An 18,007-nucleotide genomic window follows, 5' to 3' on the forward strand; every position below is an offset into this window, starting at 1 on the left:
GGTAGAGACATTTTGGATGGTTCCAGAATTGTTTAACACAAGGACAGAAAATTATGTTAGTTACAGGTCTCACTGCCAACTCTGTTAAACTGAGCTCTAGGAGAATAGGGAATAAAACACAATCTCCCTAGCAACCTGGATGTTCTTTTCACTTACTGTAACTAAGAAGTTCCCTTTTTAATGGTTGTATAAAATATTCCCTTCAACTCATGTACTACAATTCACTTAATGATTTCCTTTGATGGACACACTATCCCTCCCCACCCTTCTTTTTTTTAATTTTAAATAATGCTACAATATTATTGCTTGTATGGAATTTCTATATTTTGGGTCATTCCTTTCAAACAAGTTCTTAGATGCGGAATCACTAGATAAAAGGTTATAAATTTTTCAAGGCTTCTGATACACATTACCAACATGTTTTCCAAAATGTTTGCATCAATTTATAGTCCCCACCAACAGCATTCAAGAGTAGAGGGGGCAGGTTTGAAACTCAAGCTACCTTTGGTCTGTACCGAAGATAAGCATTTGTAGTTTCTTCTTTCATGAAGTTCAGGGAGGAACTGAACACATCACATCGCGTAGTCAGTAAACAGCAAAAACAGTAAGTTCTTGTTTGTTTGCTTGTTTTTGCCCATCAAATGGTATTTTATGGCTAATGGGAGATCTGAAAAGCTGCTGCTACTTACCCACATGCAATGGCACATCCCGACGGGGCGTACGCACAGGCCATCACCCATGTGCAGGGCATAGTGACCGCGTGCTCCTGAAACACAGAATGCAAGCTTCATAGAAGGAATGAGCAGTGCTTCCTCACAGATGTATTAAAGTTTACTTTTCACAAAATGAAATTACGGAGTTCCTGCTAAATCCCATTACCATTTGAAAGGGCAGTGGTGTGGGGTGAAGATCAGTTTGGGACTGATGAGGAGACTTAGCCCTTCATAATCAACTAAAGTGCAGGTCATATATTCTGAGAGCTAAAAATCCCAGCCAGCAAAACAACACTTGTAACATTTTATTTCTCTCTCACTCTTTTTAATTAATTAATTAATTTTTAAAAGATTTTATTTATTTACTCATGAGAGACAGAGAGAGAGAGAGGCAGAGACCCAGGCAGAGGGAGAAGCAGGCTCCATGCAGGGAGCCCAATGTGGGACTCGATCTGGGGTCTCCAGTATCATATCCTGGGCCAAAGGCAGGTACTAAACCACTGAGCCACCCGGGCTGCCCTCACTCTTTTTAGAAAGATTTAGTTATTTGTGAGAGAGAGAGAGAGAGAGAGAACAAGCAGGGGGAGGAACAGAACCCTTAAGCAGACTCCCCATTGAGCATGGAGCCCCTACATTGTGGGGCTCAACCTCACGACCCATGAGATCACAACCTGAGCTGAAACCAAGAGTCAGATGCTCAACAAAGAGAGCCACCCAGGCACCCCTACTTATTTCTTAATGTTATACTCCCCCGGGTCTTCTGAATGAATAGGGGGCCCCATCTTCTTTGAAAGGTCTGATTTTCACTTCAGTTATTTGCTTTACCTTATTTACTTAGATTCCCCCTATTTTCAATATCTATTCTTTTTTTTTTTTTTTTTTTTTTTTTTTTTTTTTTTTTTTTTTTCAATATCTATTCTTAAATGATTCTACACATGTGTTGTGTTGTTTCCTTGGGAGTATACAAGAGCCTCTGTCCCCCATGGGCCCTGAAAGCAGTCCTGGGAAGGTCTGAGTGGGGGAGGGGGTGGGCAGAGTGATCCTGAGTTGTGCTCACAGGTGATAGAGGACCTGTAACTGGAAGCAATGAGAACTAGGTGTGGCAGTTCCTGCTCCTGGCTGGTGGTCGGGTCACCACGTTCTCCTGAATGCCAACAGGCAAACAACAAAGCCACAATGTAAAACCTTCTGAGTCTGTGGTCTTATTTTCATGAGAAACATGGACCCTGGTTCCTGGTTCCAACACCAGCAAGATGTATGGCCCCATCCAGGCCAGCCATCTGGGGAGACCATCAGTAAAGGGAGACGATGATTCCTAAAGTACATTCGAGTGCCTGTCTTCTTTCCTGTTATGATTCACCGTGTTTTTGTGGGAGAAACACAGGCCCTGATACTGCTTGTGGAAATTCTGACATAGTCTATAGCCTTTCAGATGCCAAGAATAATCCACTGTGGCAAATGGCCACTCTCACCACAAGGCACCCCAGGCCCCATTCCTTATAAGTAATAACTATGTTTCCTGCCAGAGGCCACAGTGGCAACACCACGGCTCCCCAGAAATCAGACGGTGTGTGCTCAATGGCATGTAAGGCTTAAACAGTAGCAATAGAACCCCACACGCTACTGAGGACGCTAAGGTGCGCTGGGAGAAGCACAGGCTTCCGTGGAAGGAGGTGCGGGATGGGAAAGCCCCTTGCAGACTGTTAAGTTGCCATCTTTATTATTCCCCGGGGGCCTGACCATTAGGGACTCTGCTCCAAAAGATGGTTCTGGCACCCAGAACCGCCCCCCACCAGGTTGTATAGCAACTGCCTACCACAACACTTAACTAAACACATTCAGTAATGCGGAATATGGATGCTGTTCAGTTTGAGGCAGATAGAGGTCTGTCTTATATAGCGATAAAGAAGACCTTTATATGTAAATGACAGAATCAGTATTTAATACTCAATAGTTGTTACTACAAATGGCAACCTGATGCAGGCTTGTAAGCACATCTACACATAGATTTTGGCCTTTCACTTTAGTTAAGAGTCTAAATGTAAGTCCAGTTTGGAACTGAGCACGCCCAGGTCAGATTGCCTGGATATCACTGGACAGTCACCTCAACCCCCCCTACACCCTCAACTTCCCCACCACTGTCGGCTCATGTCCACAGTGCTACAGAGTCTGGTCAAAGGCACAGAGGGCAGAGAAAGCTGGGGATTCATGAACCTCTTACCATCACTTAGAAGAAAAATAATAAATGCACGTGTGAAGGTGACAAGCTTTCCAGGCCAGCCTGCCTGGTTTTAGTGCTAGCATCCTCTCTGGGGGCTCTGCATGCTCTTTCCCGGGTGAGGGGCTTCAGCCCAGGAGAGGAACCGACACTGCCATGGGCTGCTGAGCTATCTGAACACAGATGGGCCTCTTCCTGAGGTTTCTGTCCCCAGACAGGCACCCAAGAAGCAGGATGACCATGACTAGGGGTATTTGGAGGGGAAGAGGACAAGGCTGGGGTTCTGGGGTGCTACTCAGTGCACCAGGAACAATATCTTACCTTGTTAGTAGTGAAGGAATCCCACACGATCACCTTCCCATCCTGGAGGGAAAAGAATAAACAGCTCAGGAGTTGTCAGCCAGTCCTTATAGGTGAGAACTGCTCAGAAGAGCCATGTCTGGGTGGGCAGTGTGCAGGACAAAGCCAGAGGAAGTACCTGGGTAATCAACACCCTCCAGCCTATCTTTGAACAAATAGGGAGTGAATGGGGGACCGAATGGTCCAGCCTGATTAAAGGCTCAGTTCTCAACTTTATACTCATCATAGGAATACAAAGACTTCTATACCATTTAGAAACCAAGCCCTAATTGTTGGTACATTGTCATCACCCACCATACCCTGTCAAAAAGCTATATGGGGGTGAGACAAACCTGAAATTATCTCCAGGTACTTGACAGGTAACTAATGGTCTCTTACTTTCTTCCTCGCCACCCCCACTAGCCATCCTGGGTACTGTGCCTTGTGCTCCCTGCAGGCTGTGTCAGAGCCCCACCCTCATTCCTAGCCCACTTCTTGGAGCTGTGTGGGCCTGAGATCAGCCTAACTTCCCCTGACATTTCACATCTATGGTGAGAACGACATCTATCATGGTAGGGATCCCTTGTGGGAACCTGTAGAGGATAGGCCTGGGTTGGCAATGCAACCTCCATTGTAACTGCTGCTGCAGACCACACTGGGGCTGTGGGGAGTCACCAAGGTGTCATCTATGTGTAATACAAACCCACTGGAGATAAATCCACACAGGCCCTGGTCCCTACAATGCTGTCACCTGCCCAGCACATGGTGTGCAGGTCGTCTGGGCCCCCAGGCTCTGCCTGGCAGAGGAAGAATATGGAAGATTCTGTAGCCTCCATGGCAGACTTGGTTTTTGTAATCATTGAAGCCATTTGGAGCCAAATCTGAACAATGAGGTGAGGGTAGAAGAGATGCCGCTTAGAGGTACAAGCAAGGTCTGATTATCTAAAGTGACACAGTTGCTTTCTTTGTATAATCTATTGGAAGATTTCCATATTCCCTCTGTGTGTGGCTGAAGGGCCCAGAAACAAAGTCAGAGTGGGCAATCTGGAGCCTTTCAAAACTCCGAAGCACACTGGTTCTTCCAGTCTCATTTCTCTAACTAAACGCCCAAACACAACAACATATGGGGTAGATTAAGGTAACAGAGCAGAAAAACAGAGATGGAGCTTCAGGCTTGCACCCTGGGGTCCTCCACACCCGGAGCCTCGCCTGCTGTGCCGGGGGACTGACTCAGTGCATTGCCCAAGTTGGTGTTCCCTTTGGTGTCTTCCTCCACCACACTGCCTGCCTGTCTGTCCCACTGCCCACCCACTGTGTTCACGGGAGAGAAAAAGGTACCCAAGAGCCTAAAATCAGCCATAAAACCAAACGTGGGCCTCTCCACGAGCACAGATTTATACATCAGGAGCCCATGTACCTGGAGAGACCGCCTCCACCCAAGCCCTATCCTACGCAGTCAGGCTGATTAATCTCCTGCCTTCAAGGGAGAAGGGCTGCTCTGAGTCACTGCGTCTGCTCCAGAATGTTCCTACTGTTTCCAGCTTCCTCCCACACCCACCCCACTATAGCAGAGGTGGATGGATGGAGCATGTCAGTGGTGTTCCTCTTCCCTAATAAGAACAGTACACGAGTGACAGAAAAATCCAACATATATTATACTTTTAAGGATAAAGAAAGTCAAAAAGGCTAGGTAGCAACATGTATATCTTGAGAATCACTTCATAAAAAAAAAAAAAGTCTGGAAAGAAATGCTCTAAAATAGTAATAATGCTTGCGACAGAGTGGTGGGGATTTATTCTCTTTCGCAGTGTCTTTTTAATGCGGTCAAATACCTAAGAGATAAAATTTTTTATGAACATGAAAGAAAGCAAGTACAAAGTGACATATTAGATCTGTGGGTAATATAGGAGACTAATGAAACCTGTCCTTATCAAACACAAGCTGACATAGACGTTAGAGTGTGTGGATTATTTAGAATATGCAGTTTTTATATATAAAAGGGCTAATAAAAAACCCCAAATGGTCCTTTGGAAGAGTGGGGCTGAAGGCAGGGATGGGGGGAGCCCAAACTGGCTATAAAAATCTATGACTTCAGTTTATAATTTTATATTCAATTCATGTTACATCAAAATAGGCATAAAAAGTACCAAGCAGTGATAACAGCCTCCTGATAGCCATACTTTTGTATCCCTCGTGGTCTTGGGGTTGGTCTGTGTGACTGGCAGAACATAGCAGAAGTGATGGAGTGTCACTCATGGCTTCAGCCTCTGGCTCCCTCTCTTGCTCTGGGGAAGGCTGGCTACGATCATGTAAGCTGCCCAATGGAAAGGTCCACGTGCTGAAGAACTAGGGCTTCTGGCAACGAGCCATTTTGGAAGTGAGTTTCTGCCTTAGCCGAGCTGTGCCATGACCTCGGCCCTGACCACCATCCTGGCTGTCACCACCCCCATGGTTCTCTGAGCCAGAACCACCCACACAAGCTGCTCCAGATTCCTGGCTCTCGGAAACCATGTGAAATAATAAATATTTGTGGTTTTAATTGCTGAATTTGGGGGTAATTTGTTATGCAGCAATAGATAACACTAATACATAAGATGTAAAATAAACTATGTCAACTAGATAAAATGAATGAAAAAAACAATACTCTACAAAATATGTACCTTACATTTGTTCTTTAAGGCATAAAAATTGATGAACTCTTAAACTGAACAAAGCCACAGCCGTTTATGTGCTCAATTTTGGGTTAAAAAAAACCCACTTTCTAAAAAAATGGTTTTATTCACAAATACAACCCTGAAAAATGCCGAGGAAGAAATAATTTTGAATAGTTTCTCAAACAGAGTTCACGTTTCAGTTATTACCAACTCCAAATCTAAAGTTACTGACATTCTACAGTATGCAAAGAATTCTTAACTATGCTAGCTCACATCCTGTGGGGAATAAGCAGTCATAAAGGGCAAAAAAAGGTTTTTTGAAAAGGAAAGTGCTCTTTCTTCTTTAGCTATAAAGTTAGACACATGCTCACCATCACAGAGCAGGTGCCACATACCTGGGATGAGCTCACGATCCTTCTCTTATCTTTGCACCAGTCCATGCAGAGAACTTTGTTTCCATGGCCTTTGAGGGTCCTTCTGGTCTTCATGACAAACTGCCCCAGGGCTTCCACCCGCTCGGCCACCTGGTGCACTAGAAGGACAAGCTACAATCAGTTCTGTCACCAAGGACCAGATTCTGAGCCATATGCTGGCAAAGGGATGACACTGGTCTTTCTTTGTGGCCATAGATTTTCCTTTTTACTATTATACTTTCACAACGCTCTCTCTTAAACTCAGGAGAGGGTAGAGACAACACTGTCATTCTGTCTTTGTGCTTAATACCCTACAATCTTCAAAGCATTTCCATCTCTGTATGCTGAGAGATCTATAACAAGACTACTTCATATACATAGACTTCCTTCCCTCCTTCCACTCTACAGAATTCTCCCACTGGAGGGCTACAGCTCTGTGGGGTGGGCAGGGCGAGCAGCAGAGTGAGACCACTGTCCCCATTTAGCAGGTGAGGAGACTGAGGCTCACAGGGGTTCTTTGGCTAAAACAAGTTCATACAACCAACTGGGAGTAAAGCTGCAGCTTCTGGTTCTTTTACCTACCTTTCCAATCACATGGAAAAGTGACTCTACAAAAACTGTCCCATTAGGTGCCAGAATGTGCACCCATGCTGCTTGACAGATCCTAAGTGATTCCCCCGTACCTAGCTCTGGCCTGGGACATGAAGGTGCTCTATTCACATGCCGCAGGCAAGAATGAATGGGGCAGCCACTAAATGGTACACCCATGGGTTTACTGAAAACTTATGGTGTCAGTAGAGATCAATATTCTAGAAGTCTAAACACATGATCTACACAAGCAACCCACACCAGGGAGGCACTCCAAAAAGGAATCTTTCAGGGGCTGGACCTATGGCCTCTTCCCCGAGAATCAAGAAGACCTTTCAAGGGCTTATCTTAGAGTCTGTCACCGAGCAGTATCAGAAGGAGCCATGTTCCCATGAACAGACCGTCTAGTCCTGGCCTCACATCTAGAAGTGAGGAAACTGAGGCAGTGCCCCTGCCCTCTGGTTAAAGGCTGTGCCAGAAGGAAAAACTGGGGCACCTAACAACCCCCTCCACTTCTCCTCCTCCAAACCTCCCAGCTGGGCTGTTCCCTAGGCAGGTGGGGAGGGAAAAGGGGCATTTGAGGCAAGGGACAGCCCCAGGAAAGGTGTGGTATCTTAGCACAGCAGCACAACATGGGTGGTGGGAGGCAAGGCAGCTGATCCTCTTCCTTCCCGGGAGCTGCTGGAACTTGCTGGGGAAGTACCACTTCCCTCATAGAAACAGGGCAGAGAGGTCCAGACTGGACTGTGGTTTTGTTTTGTTTTTACTTCAATTCATTTTTTAAAATTTAAATTCAATTTGCCAACCCATAGTATAACACCTAGTGGTCATCCCATCAAGTGCTTTCCTTGGTACCCGTCACCCAGTTACCCCATTCCCCCACCTCCCCTTCTGCAACTCTTTGTTTCCCAGAGTTAAGAGTCTTTCATGGTTTGTCTTCCTCTCTAATTTTTCTCCACTCAGTTTCCCTCTTTTCCTTTATAGTTCCTTTCACTATTTCTTACATTCCACATATGAGTGAAATCATATGATAGCGGTCTTTCTTCAGTTGACTGATTTCACTCAGCATAATACCCTCCAGTTCCATCCATGTTAATGTAAATGGTAGGTATTCATCCTTTCTGTTGGGTAATATTCCATTGTATACATATATACCACATCTAAAATCCATTCATCTGTTGAAGGACATTGTGGCTCCTTCCACAGTTTGGTTATTGTGGACATTGCCACTACGAACATTGAGGTGGACTGTGGTTTAAGGCCACGACAACAGCGCCCCTTCACAGAAATCCTCCCTCCTTCTCTCTAAACACTGCATTGTGTATTTCCTAAAAACAAGGAACTCTTACATAACTATAATATATTACCAAAGTCAGAAAATTAACACTGAAACAATGCTATGTGCAATCTATGGACTTTACTGAGATACTCTCCATTGTCCCAATAATATCTTTACAGCAAAAGAAAATCCAAGACAAGGTGCTGCATTCAATTGTCATGTTTCTTTAGTTTCCAGCTACTTAGTTTCCCAGTGTGGGCTGGTCTGCTCAAGATCAGATTCAGGTGATGCGTACTTGGCAGGTACACCACAGACTGATGCTGAGTCCCCACCAGCATGCCCCATCAGGAAGCACCTGCTGTCCGTTGGTCCTATCACTGGCACTGTTCACGCGGACCATTTGGTTGAGGTGGTGTCTGCCAGGTTTCCTCAGTGGAGAGTTACCATTTTGTCTTGTGTAATGAAAAAGTGTCCTGTGGGGATGTACTCTGAGACTACAGAAATACCCCGTCACTCTTCAAACTTGAATATCCTGTTTTAACATCTGTTAATGATTCTTGCCTGAATGGGTTATAATGATAGTTGGCAAGTGATTTTCCTAATACCATCATACCCTCTGCATTTTTAGTTGCCTTTCTAATAAAAGGAGCTTCCTCTCCTCTTCAATGTATTTATTCATCCATCTATATTAGATGGGTTCATGGATTCTCACCTTATTCAAGGGGTTATAATCCTTTAGTATTATTATTTATTTTGATGCTCAACTAGTCCCCGATTTGCTCCATAGGAGCCCCATCAAGCAAGCACCCAGGACCTCTGACATGTCCCTATCTCTCTAAGCACTTCTTATTCCAGGCTCAGGTTCTTTCCCTGCTCTGGCCCTAGAATCAGCTACTTCTCCAAGAAGTCTTGGTTTCATTTAGTTAACCCATTTTTTTGTGTGATAAAAGAAAATGAGTGTGAATAAGTTAAAAGTCTCTGTGAAAACCCAAACTATAAAAAATACTTGCTGAACTCTAAGGTATTATATGAAGGGCATCTGGCTGGCTCCGCTGGTGGAGCATGCAACTCTTGATCTCAGGGTCATAAGGTAAAGCCCCACGCTGCATGTAGAGGTTACTTAAAAATAAAATCTTTTAAAAAAGTACTACATGAATGTGCAGTTATTATGCTATCACTTCTGCTAAAACATTGCATTATTTATTGCCACAAATGGCACACTAGTATTTCATAGATACATTCTTAAAAACATACTGAATATAGTTTAAAGATAGTGAATTCTCTAAACTCTTTTTTTTTTTCTCTAAACTCTTATAGACTATTTACCTAAGTGTGAACCAGTTGAGAGCTGTGAGCATATTGTGTTTTGGTTTGAAACATCACACTGATATTATTGCTGCTTTCCCCAATTCAGCCTTGGGACAACCACAGCTGTTTTATGTTCTTCTCACAAAAATAAAAAAATTAATTAAAAAGATGGCTCATCCAACCGATATGGGGCCTTCCTTATATAATGTGAATCTGACCGCATCCCAGCTACTAATTATTTATTCTCACTGCATTTTCCTTTCTCATATATAGGTTTACTCCCAACCCACTCCATCCTGCTTCTATTTGGCAAATCTCACATCTGTTAAGTTAAAGAGCCTGAAGGATGCCTCCAGAACCCCTAGTATATGCCAAGTTCTATGCTGGATGCTTGGGTACAGAAAAGAATGAGACAGTCCCTGCTCTTCCTGCGCTCACCATCTGTAGGGGACAGACAGACCTGCATACAGATCACAACTGCAGTGCAATGACAGAGGTGTCACGGAGCCAAAGGTGACATGGCTGACCCTGCTGGCAGGTGTGCCATCAGGAGGAGATGTCCCAGGTACCTGGTTTTGAAGGATCCATAGGAATTGGAGTAAAAGCAAGGGGAGGCTGAACTGCCTTCCAAATTTTGCACCAATACATAGTCTTTGATGGCCACTATTTGGTAGAAGATCTAAGGAATTAAGGATGAAAAATTATCCAAAGCTAATTCTAAAAAACTCATTTTGCAACCCAAGTGTCCATTGGTAGATGAACGGATAAAGAAGATGTGAGATATATATATATACACACACAGAATGGCATACGTTTTGTAAAAAAAGAATGGGATCTTAAAATTTATGACAACATGGATGGATCCAGAGGGTATTAAGCTAGATGAAATAAGTCAGACAGAGAAAGACAAATATCATATGATTTCATTTACATGTGGAATCTAAAAAAAAACAAAACAAACAAACAAAAAGCAGAAGCAGACCCATAAATACTGAGAAGAGACTGATGGCCTCCAGAGGGGAGGAGGTGGGCGGATGGACAAGATGAGTAAAGAGTGGGAGATACAGGACTCCAACTATGGAGTAAAAAGTCATGGGGATAGAAGGAGATAGCAGACAGAATACAGTCAATGATATTGTATAGAGTTGTATGGTGACAGATGGTAGCCACCCTTGTGGTGAGCACAGCATAACCCACAGAGTTGTCAAATCACTGTTGTACACCTGAAATTAATGTAACATTGTGCGTCAGCTATACTTCAATTAAAAAATACAAATATTTTAAAAATTGTGTCTGATTCTATCCCTGGATCGCATAGGATGGGATAGAAACAAAACCCACAAACATTTGGAGGGAAGGAAATCATCTGCAATCATATTACCTCATTTGTGCTTGAGATTTTGGAATTGTTTCAAAACATACATTAGCTACACACAGAAAAAGTCTCCTCAGCATTCCCTAATTAAAAGCTGGATAGGCTAAGCTATGGTACAGTCCTTCAGATGGAGTACTGCATGGCTCCATATAATTATTGCAAAATATTGACATTAAAAAGAATGGTAAAATGACATGGGAGTTATTTAATCCGTTGTGTTAAATTAAAATTAGGCTCCAACTCTAAATCTAGTGCAATTTAAAGTATGCTCACAAATAATATGCACAAATATAAAATCCTAAGCTACGAAATACCTCAAAATATTAAAAGTGAGCACCTGTGGGTGGTGGGGTTATGAATGGCTTTTCTTCTATATTTCTTCTTTTTTTTTTTTTTTTAATTTATTTATGATAGTCACAGAGAGAGAGAGAGAGGCAGAGACACAGGCAGAGGGAGAAGCAGGCTCCATGCATCGGGAGCCCGACGTGGGATTCGATCCCGGGTCTCCAGGATCGCGCCCTGGGCCAAAGGCAGGCGCCAAACCGCTGCGCCACCCAGGGATCCCCTTCTATATTTCTAAATTTGTTATAGTGGGCATTAGTTTATTATGATGGTACCCTGGAGACACTTGTATTAGCTAGCTGGTGTGCAGGTATGAATGCAGAGCCAAAGCCAGGCAGGTTTGCTTTCTGCTCCCTCTCATGGCTGCAGGCAGCATGTGGAAGAGCAGCAGCGAGAGGATTAGGTTATAGGGAAACTCACTTCTAGCTTCAGGACACGCAGCATATCTCCTTAGAACATGGAAAAAGTCAATCAATATATTTGCTTCAGACTAATCCAGAAATTCAGTTTTCCTCGATTTCTCGCTACATCATAAAATCAGAACAGTTCAAGGCTCTGCCCATAATATAACCTTTGAAAATAAAACTTTTCACGAGGTTTCATTTAGAACAGATAGAAGAGTGAATAGCATCTGATAAGTCCTGTGACTTGTCCAAATTTCATCTGCATTTGTTCTTAGAGAAACTACATAAATCTTCTTTGAGTTGCTTTGTTCCTAGACTAGATTAGAATCTGCCCCAATGAAGCTGGGAATCTGGAAGAAGCCCCCCACAGCCCCATAAGGCTGCCATACATGTTGGCTGAAATAAACCACATGCCTCCTGCTCTGCTTTCAGCTTGTTTTCTGGATCATTCTTCAGTTTAATTTCAAGTTAAAGAGTCTGTAACGTTGAATTCTCTTCTTTGTTCTTGATCTTGACTCCCATTCCAGTACTCTTATAATTTTTTTTTTATTATAAAAGCAGTAAATGCACAGATGGATATAAAGCAAAAGGTATCTCTACTTCCCCTCATTCTGCTGGGCCCTCTCCAGAGGTAACTAGTTTCTCATGTATCCTGCCACAAATTCAATGCATATACCAGCATTCCTTGTTTAAGCTAATGAGATCATGTTATATATATGCTTGGGACTTTTTAAATTAATATTGATACCTTTTCATACACACACATGGATTTTTCCCCCTTTTAATGTAAATCTCAACTGCCTGAGATGGCCTAGCAGGGTGAGAAGGAGAGCTACCCTAGCAGCCTGAACTCTGGTGTCTACTCCCCATTTTTCCTTAGAGTAGCTGCAGAACCGTAGGGCATCCCCTTAACCCTTCCCTGGAGCTCAGCAGTCTCCTTGCCCATACAGGTCGTGGGGAGGAGAAGGAAACTTTTTGCACCTATGGACTAAAGGTAAAGCAGTCAGACCCTTCTAGTTTTGAGAGCTGTGTGATAGGACCTCCAAAGACATCCATGTCCTAATTCTTGGAGCCTGTACTTTACACGGCAAAAGGGGCTTTGCAGATGTGATTAAGAGTCTTGAGATAGGATGATTAATTACCCTGGTTTATACAGGTAGGCCCACTGTAATCACAAGTGTCCGTATAAGAGGGAGGCAAGGAAGGCAGAGTCAAAGTAGGTGATGTGATGACAGAGAGGAGGTCGGAGGATGTGGGACCACAAGCCAAAAATTGCAGGCAGCCTCTGGAAGCTGAAAAAGGCAAGGAAGGGACTCTCTCCTAAAGCTTCCAGAAGGAATGAAGTCCTGTTGACCCCAGTTTAGAATTCTGACATCCAGAACTATAAAAAAATAAATTTAATTTGCTTTAATGTCCTGTGTTTACGGAGATTTGTACAATAGCAATAGGAAACATACAAGCCATAGGCTCATAATTCTAAAATGTCTTACAATCAAGCAAGGGAACACTTACCCTTGGCAGAAGGTAAGCAGAAGGCAATGAGGGGAGACATGTAGGGAGAAGGAGGAAGCTCTGGAGGAGTAAGGGGAAAGGCAGGGGCACAGGGCCTGGGGCTATGGAGTCTGGTGTAGGTTGGCTTCCCCTTGGGCCACCCATATAAGCCAATTCCTCTACTTAATGTTGGTCAAGGGTCTGACTTGGGGATGAAGGTCCAACGGTATGGACGCTGGTCTAAGGGTCAAAGGGATGAGAGCTGAAGGGGCAAGGGTGTGGAGTTGGATGAAGTTTGCTTCTCCTCCAAGTTCATGCTATTTTGTTGTGTGCTTAGGCAAGAATTTGGGCAAGTCAGAGCTAATGGAAGGCTGATCAACTGTCCCAGTTTGCCAAGGACTACAGGGGTTTTCAGAATGTAGGAACTTCCATTTTAAAACTGAGAGTCCCAGGCAATCTGGAATGACTTGGCCATCTCAGCTTGTGGCCTGAAAAGGTTCCCCAGCTCATGTAGGGCCTACAGGGCCATCTGTCTAACACCACCACAATGCAAAAATGACAGGCTCAATAAAAGGCTGAGAGACTGGCAGGGAGGAGCTCAGTGATCATGGGTCATGGAGCTCTCTGGAGGAGACAGTGTGGTCAGAGGAGGAGCATCTCTGAGTGCTAACGAGATCCAGGATACTGTGATGGAATGAGAGGCCAGTGTGTGAGGAAGTCCCCCTGGTGAACCCTGAAGACACCAGGGATGAGGCAGGGCTTAGGTCAAAAGGAAGGCTCAAGCCATGTGGCGAATCCTTAAGAAACTAGGCAGTCTGGCTGGGAGGTCAGGAGCCAGCAGCATGGCGGAGGGGAAAACAGATGTCATTTGAGTGACAGGAGCCTCAAAGGAGCAAAGGTACTATACTGAAGTAGAGGCGAAGCCACTGGGAAGCTGCAGGGGAAATAATGGGGATCATGGCCACATGACTGCTGGTCTTGTTGACTCTAAAATTCTGATTTGTATGCAGGTGGGGATAGATCTTTCCACTGTGGGCCCAAAATCTGGCCCTGGCTTTTGAGGGTATCACATCCTTGGCAGGACTGGGGTTCCCTGCTGAAAAGCTCTATCCTGACTATCTCTCTGCCTTAAAGCCATTTCCCAAGTCACAGAAAAGGCTGAGAGGCTCCAGGCAGGCAGTCTGCCCAGCTGATGGAGTTTCTGGAACCTCCTCTGCACAGGGCCCAAAAGGATTGGACACAAAGTTGAAGTGAGGCCGGGCTGAGGTTCTGACTGTCTGGGCTGGAATCCTGGTCCCACTGCTTACTGGCTGCAGTCCTCTGGCAAGTCCTTTCACCTTGCTGTGCCTCAGTTTCCTCACCTGTAATATGCAGAACTCAGACCTACCTCAGGGGTGCCAACACCGCCCTCACAGCATCATCGATAACATCTGCAGAATGTAGGAAATGGCAGAGTGAAATGAGGCAGGCTTTGTCCAGTGCCTCCCAATCTCTGTTCCATAATGCTTCCTGACAACGGAAAGCCAGCTTTATTTGGGGGTGACAATGTGTCCAGCTCACTTCTTTCTTTCCCAGCTTCATTGCAGTAGCTTTGTGACCTATTTCTGGCCAATAAAGTACAAAATCTGTTGGGAGAAAGGAGGTGATGGGGAAGACTTCTGCTTTTCTGATAAGAGGAAGAAACAGACGGGATGCGTGCGTGGCTCAGCAGTTGAACGTCTGCCTTTGGCTCAGGGAGTGATCCTGGGGTCAGGATCAAGTTCTGCATCAGGCTCTTTGCAGGAAACCTGCTTTTCTCCCTCTGCCTATGTTTCTGCTTCTCTCTCTCTCTCTCTCTCTCTCGCGCGCGCGCGCGCGTGAATAAATAAAATATTTTAAAAAAGAAGGAGAAACAGGGGCTGGTGCCCATATTTCTCCTTCTTGTCCTGGATACGAAGGTTATATTTGGAGCTGTGGAGGTCATATCATAATCACAGGGCTAATGCCAATGTTCTCAGGGTGGTGGTGGAGAAAGACTCGAGCGTGGGTCCCTGATGGCATGCTGAGCAGCTGGACCAGAGCTGGTGATCACCTACACTTCTTCCTGTTATATAAGGAAAAGAACTCCCAATTTGCTTAGCTACTTTATTTGGGGTTTATAGTTAATTGTAGCTGGACACATCCCTAAATGATGTTGGGGTTTAGCACGTCTAATTTAAAGGAAGTCCCTACAAAGCACAGCACATTCTAGATTCAGGTCACCTGCTTCCATCAAGTGATTTTCAAAGAGAGGAGTCAGGCGTTAAAGGACCTAGCATGAACCCCATGTTTCTGCTCCAAATAGAATTTAAAAGGGGTGGCACCAAATAGGAATGGTAGGAGCACAATGCACAGGAGTGCCTGAGGGTACCATGGGGGAGGCTGTGCTCAGCAAACCGGGAGCTGCCACTCTCAGAGCTGAAAGATAAGCAGGTAAAAGCCACTTCCCCAAGTCTGGCCCTGAGCCCAAACTCTGCTGGGGACAAACCATCTGACAGTAAAGGAAAGCTGGTCCCACCAAGTCGTTTCACCTGTCTATTTAATTGCTCACTCATAAAAGTCACAGAGCGGTTTCTGAATGATCTAGTGGCCAATGAGTACGTTTATTTAAGACTGCTGTTGCTCTCTTCTGCCAATCGCACCCGCATCCATTCAAAAGCTTCTTAAATAGCCTTAAAGGAACGAAGTCATTGGATTTGGTAAAAGCTGCTCTGCTCTTCTTCCCTCATCCGGGTCTCCACCCCCAAGCCAAGAGGGCAGACTGGAAAAATGAGATTTTTTTTAACTGAGAGTCTGGCTCCTTGTAAAAGCAAAACTGAGAAAACACACACGACAGTGATGGAGAAAGCCCGCCCCCGCCGCCCCCGCCGCCGCGGTCGGTTCGCATCCTCCAGGCAGGGCAAGGGGCACAGGTCCCGAGGTCCCCAGGTGGGCGCCGCGGGTGGGGACAGCGGCCGCCAGGGGCCCACCCCCGCGCCCCCGCCCGGAGGCGGCGCGGCCTCGGCCAGCGGACCGGCCTGTGCAAGGCGTCCGGGCCTCCGGGGCCGCCGGGCTCGGGCCCCAGGGCCGCGGCCGCAGCCCTCGCCTCGCCCGGCGCCCTGAGCCGGGGGCCGGGGGCCGGGCGCCCCTCCGCGGCGGGCGCAGGCCCAGCTCCCGCCCCGGCCCGCTCCCCGGGGGCTCCTGGCTTCCTCGGCCGCCTCCCGGCGCGCAGCCCCCGCCCGGCCCGCACTCACGCTCCACGTCGTGCAGCTTGGCCCGCTCCTCCTCCAGCTTGCCCTTGAGGCTCTCGGCCTCGCTCTTCAGCGACGCCAGCGTCTGGTTCTCGTGCAGCCCGTCGGTTGCCATCTTCGCGCCGGGACGCGGCGGGGAGGGAAGCGGGGACGCGGGTGAGCGGGCGCGCGGGCGGCGGAGGCCTGGCCGGCGAGCGGGCGGGAGCGGCCCCCGGCGCGGCTCCGGCTGCCTTCGCCCCGCCGCGGCCCCGCCCTCCGGCGCTGACGCGGGCGGGGCGAGCGGGGCCGCGGCGGCCGAACCCCCCCGCCGTGGGCCCCCCGCCCTGCGCGCCCCCCGCGGCCCCGCGCCCCCGCCCGGGCACCTGCCGCGCGCGCCCGGCGCCGTGCCCAGGGCGATGCCCGCCCCCCCACTTCGCGCGCCCCCCCCGCGCCCCCCGCGGCCCCCGCACCCCCGCCCGGCGCCGTGCCCAGGGCGATGCCCGCCGCCCCCCCCGCGCCCCCCGCGCCCCCGCCCGGGCACCTGCCGCGCGCGCCCGGCGCCGTGCCCAGGGCGATGCCCGCCGTGGCGCTGCTGCGCACCCCGCCCCGGGAAGCGGGGAGCGTCGTGCCCATTTCACCGGCGGGAGAGCCGAGGCGCAGAGGTGATGAGATGACCTGGCGGAGGACGCGCACGTACTGCCCGGCCCCCGGGAGCCGCTGAGGTCCCGGAGCGCGGCCTTCCTGGCGCCCGCGTCCCCGGCACCCGTCTCCGCTCAGCGGGACTTGGTAGGCTGCGGCGCGGCTGCTTCCTGCAGCGCAGAGAGCGGGGAGCGGGCAGCGAGGCCCAGGCCGCACCACGGATGGAGACCCGGCCTCGTCCTGGGAAGCCCCGGTGCTCCCCCCCAGCGAACCCGAAACTTGCCTCCCTGTGCGCTTACGTAGAAGTCCTGGTGCCAGGCACTGTTCCAAGCACTTTGCGTTAATAAATCACAACAGTCACCCTGAATGGATACTGTTATCCCCATTTTACAAATGAGGACACTGAGGCACAGAAGGGTTATATGATTTGCTTGAGTCACACTCCCAAGAAAGAGGTAAAGGTAGGATTTGGACCTAGACAATGTGGCTCCATTCAGCTACATGCCTGGCGACTTAAGTGTGGAGGAGCCAACGCATTGCTTCTCCCTTTTGCCTGTCCATGACCTTGCATGTATGTGTGTATGTGTGTATGTGTGCATGTGTGCAAAATGGGAAGGTGGATTAAGGTTACAAACTCTAGAGCATGGGACGCCTGGGTAGCTCAGCGGTTAAGAGTCTGCTCTCTGCTCAGGACGTGATCCTGGAGTCCTGGGATCAAGTCCCGCACTGGGCTCCCGGCGTGGAGCCTGCTTCTCTCTTTGCCTCTCTCTGTGTCTCTCATGAATAAATAAATAAAATCTTAAAAAAAAAAAAAAAAAAAACTCTAGAGCAAACATTCCCAAACAGGATTTGGGGGTATGTCCTCACCCCTCCCTGCCTGAGGAATCCAGCTTCTACTTGCTGTCCTGGGCAGCTGTTTACCAAAGAAAAGTTGGAAGTAATCTGTATTAATCTATACATGGTCGTCTAGAGGTTAGATTCTGAGCTCAGTTTCCTTCGCTGGAAAATCTACTTCCT

The 18,007-nt window shown here is 47.3% G+C and overlaps 1 protein-coding gene across 4 annotated transcripts in view; it reads right to left on the reverse strand.

Annotated features, from left to right (window-relative positions):
- Positions 1-18,007, reverse strand: part of GNB5 (G protein subunit beta 5) — a 45,995-nt gene that overhangs the window by 24,945 nt on the left and 3,043 nt on the right. Inside the window, exons 1-5 of one of the 4 annotated variants that reach the window (XM_072808543.1) lie at positions 16,893-16,931; positions 16,376-16,487; positions 6,320-6,456; positions 3,253-3,294; positions 690-766 (exon numbers count right to left, since the gene is read on the reverse strand). In XM_072808543.1, the coding sequence (XP_072664644.1) occupies positions 690-766; positions 3,253-3,294; positions 6,320-6,456; positions 16,376-16,487 (368 nt within the window). In that variant the 5' untranslated portion in view covers positions 16,893-16,931. Of the gene's footprint in view, positions 1-689; positions 767-3,252; positions 3,295-6,319; positions 6,457-14,511; positions 14,555-16,375; positions 16,588-16,892; positions 16,932-18,007 lie in introns of those variants that run through there. The other 3 variants (XM_072808544.1, XM_072808541.1, XM_072808542.1) reach the window with 3 other exon arrangements.

The sequence above is a fragment of the Canis lupus genome, chromosome 32, assembly GCF_048164855.1.
Source record: "Canis lupus baileyi chromosome 32, mCanLup2.hap1, whole genome shotgun sequence".
Classification (NCBI taxonomy): Eukaryota; Metazoa; Chordata; class Mammalia; order Carnivora; family Canidae; genus Canis; species Canis lupus.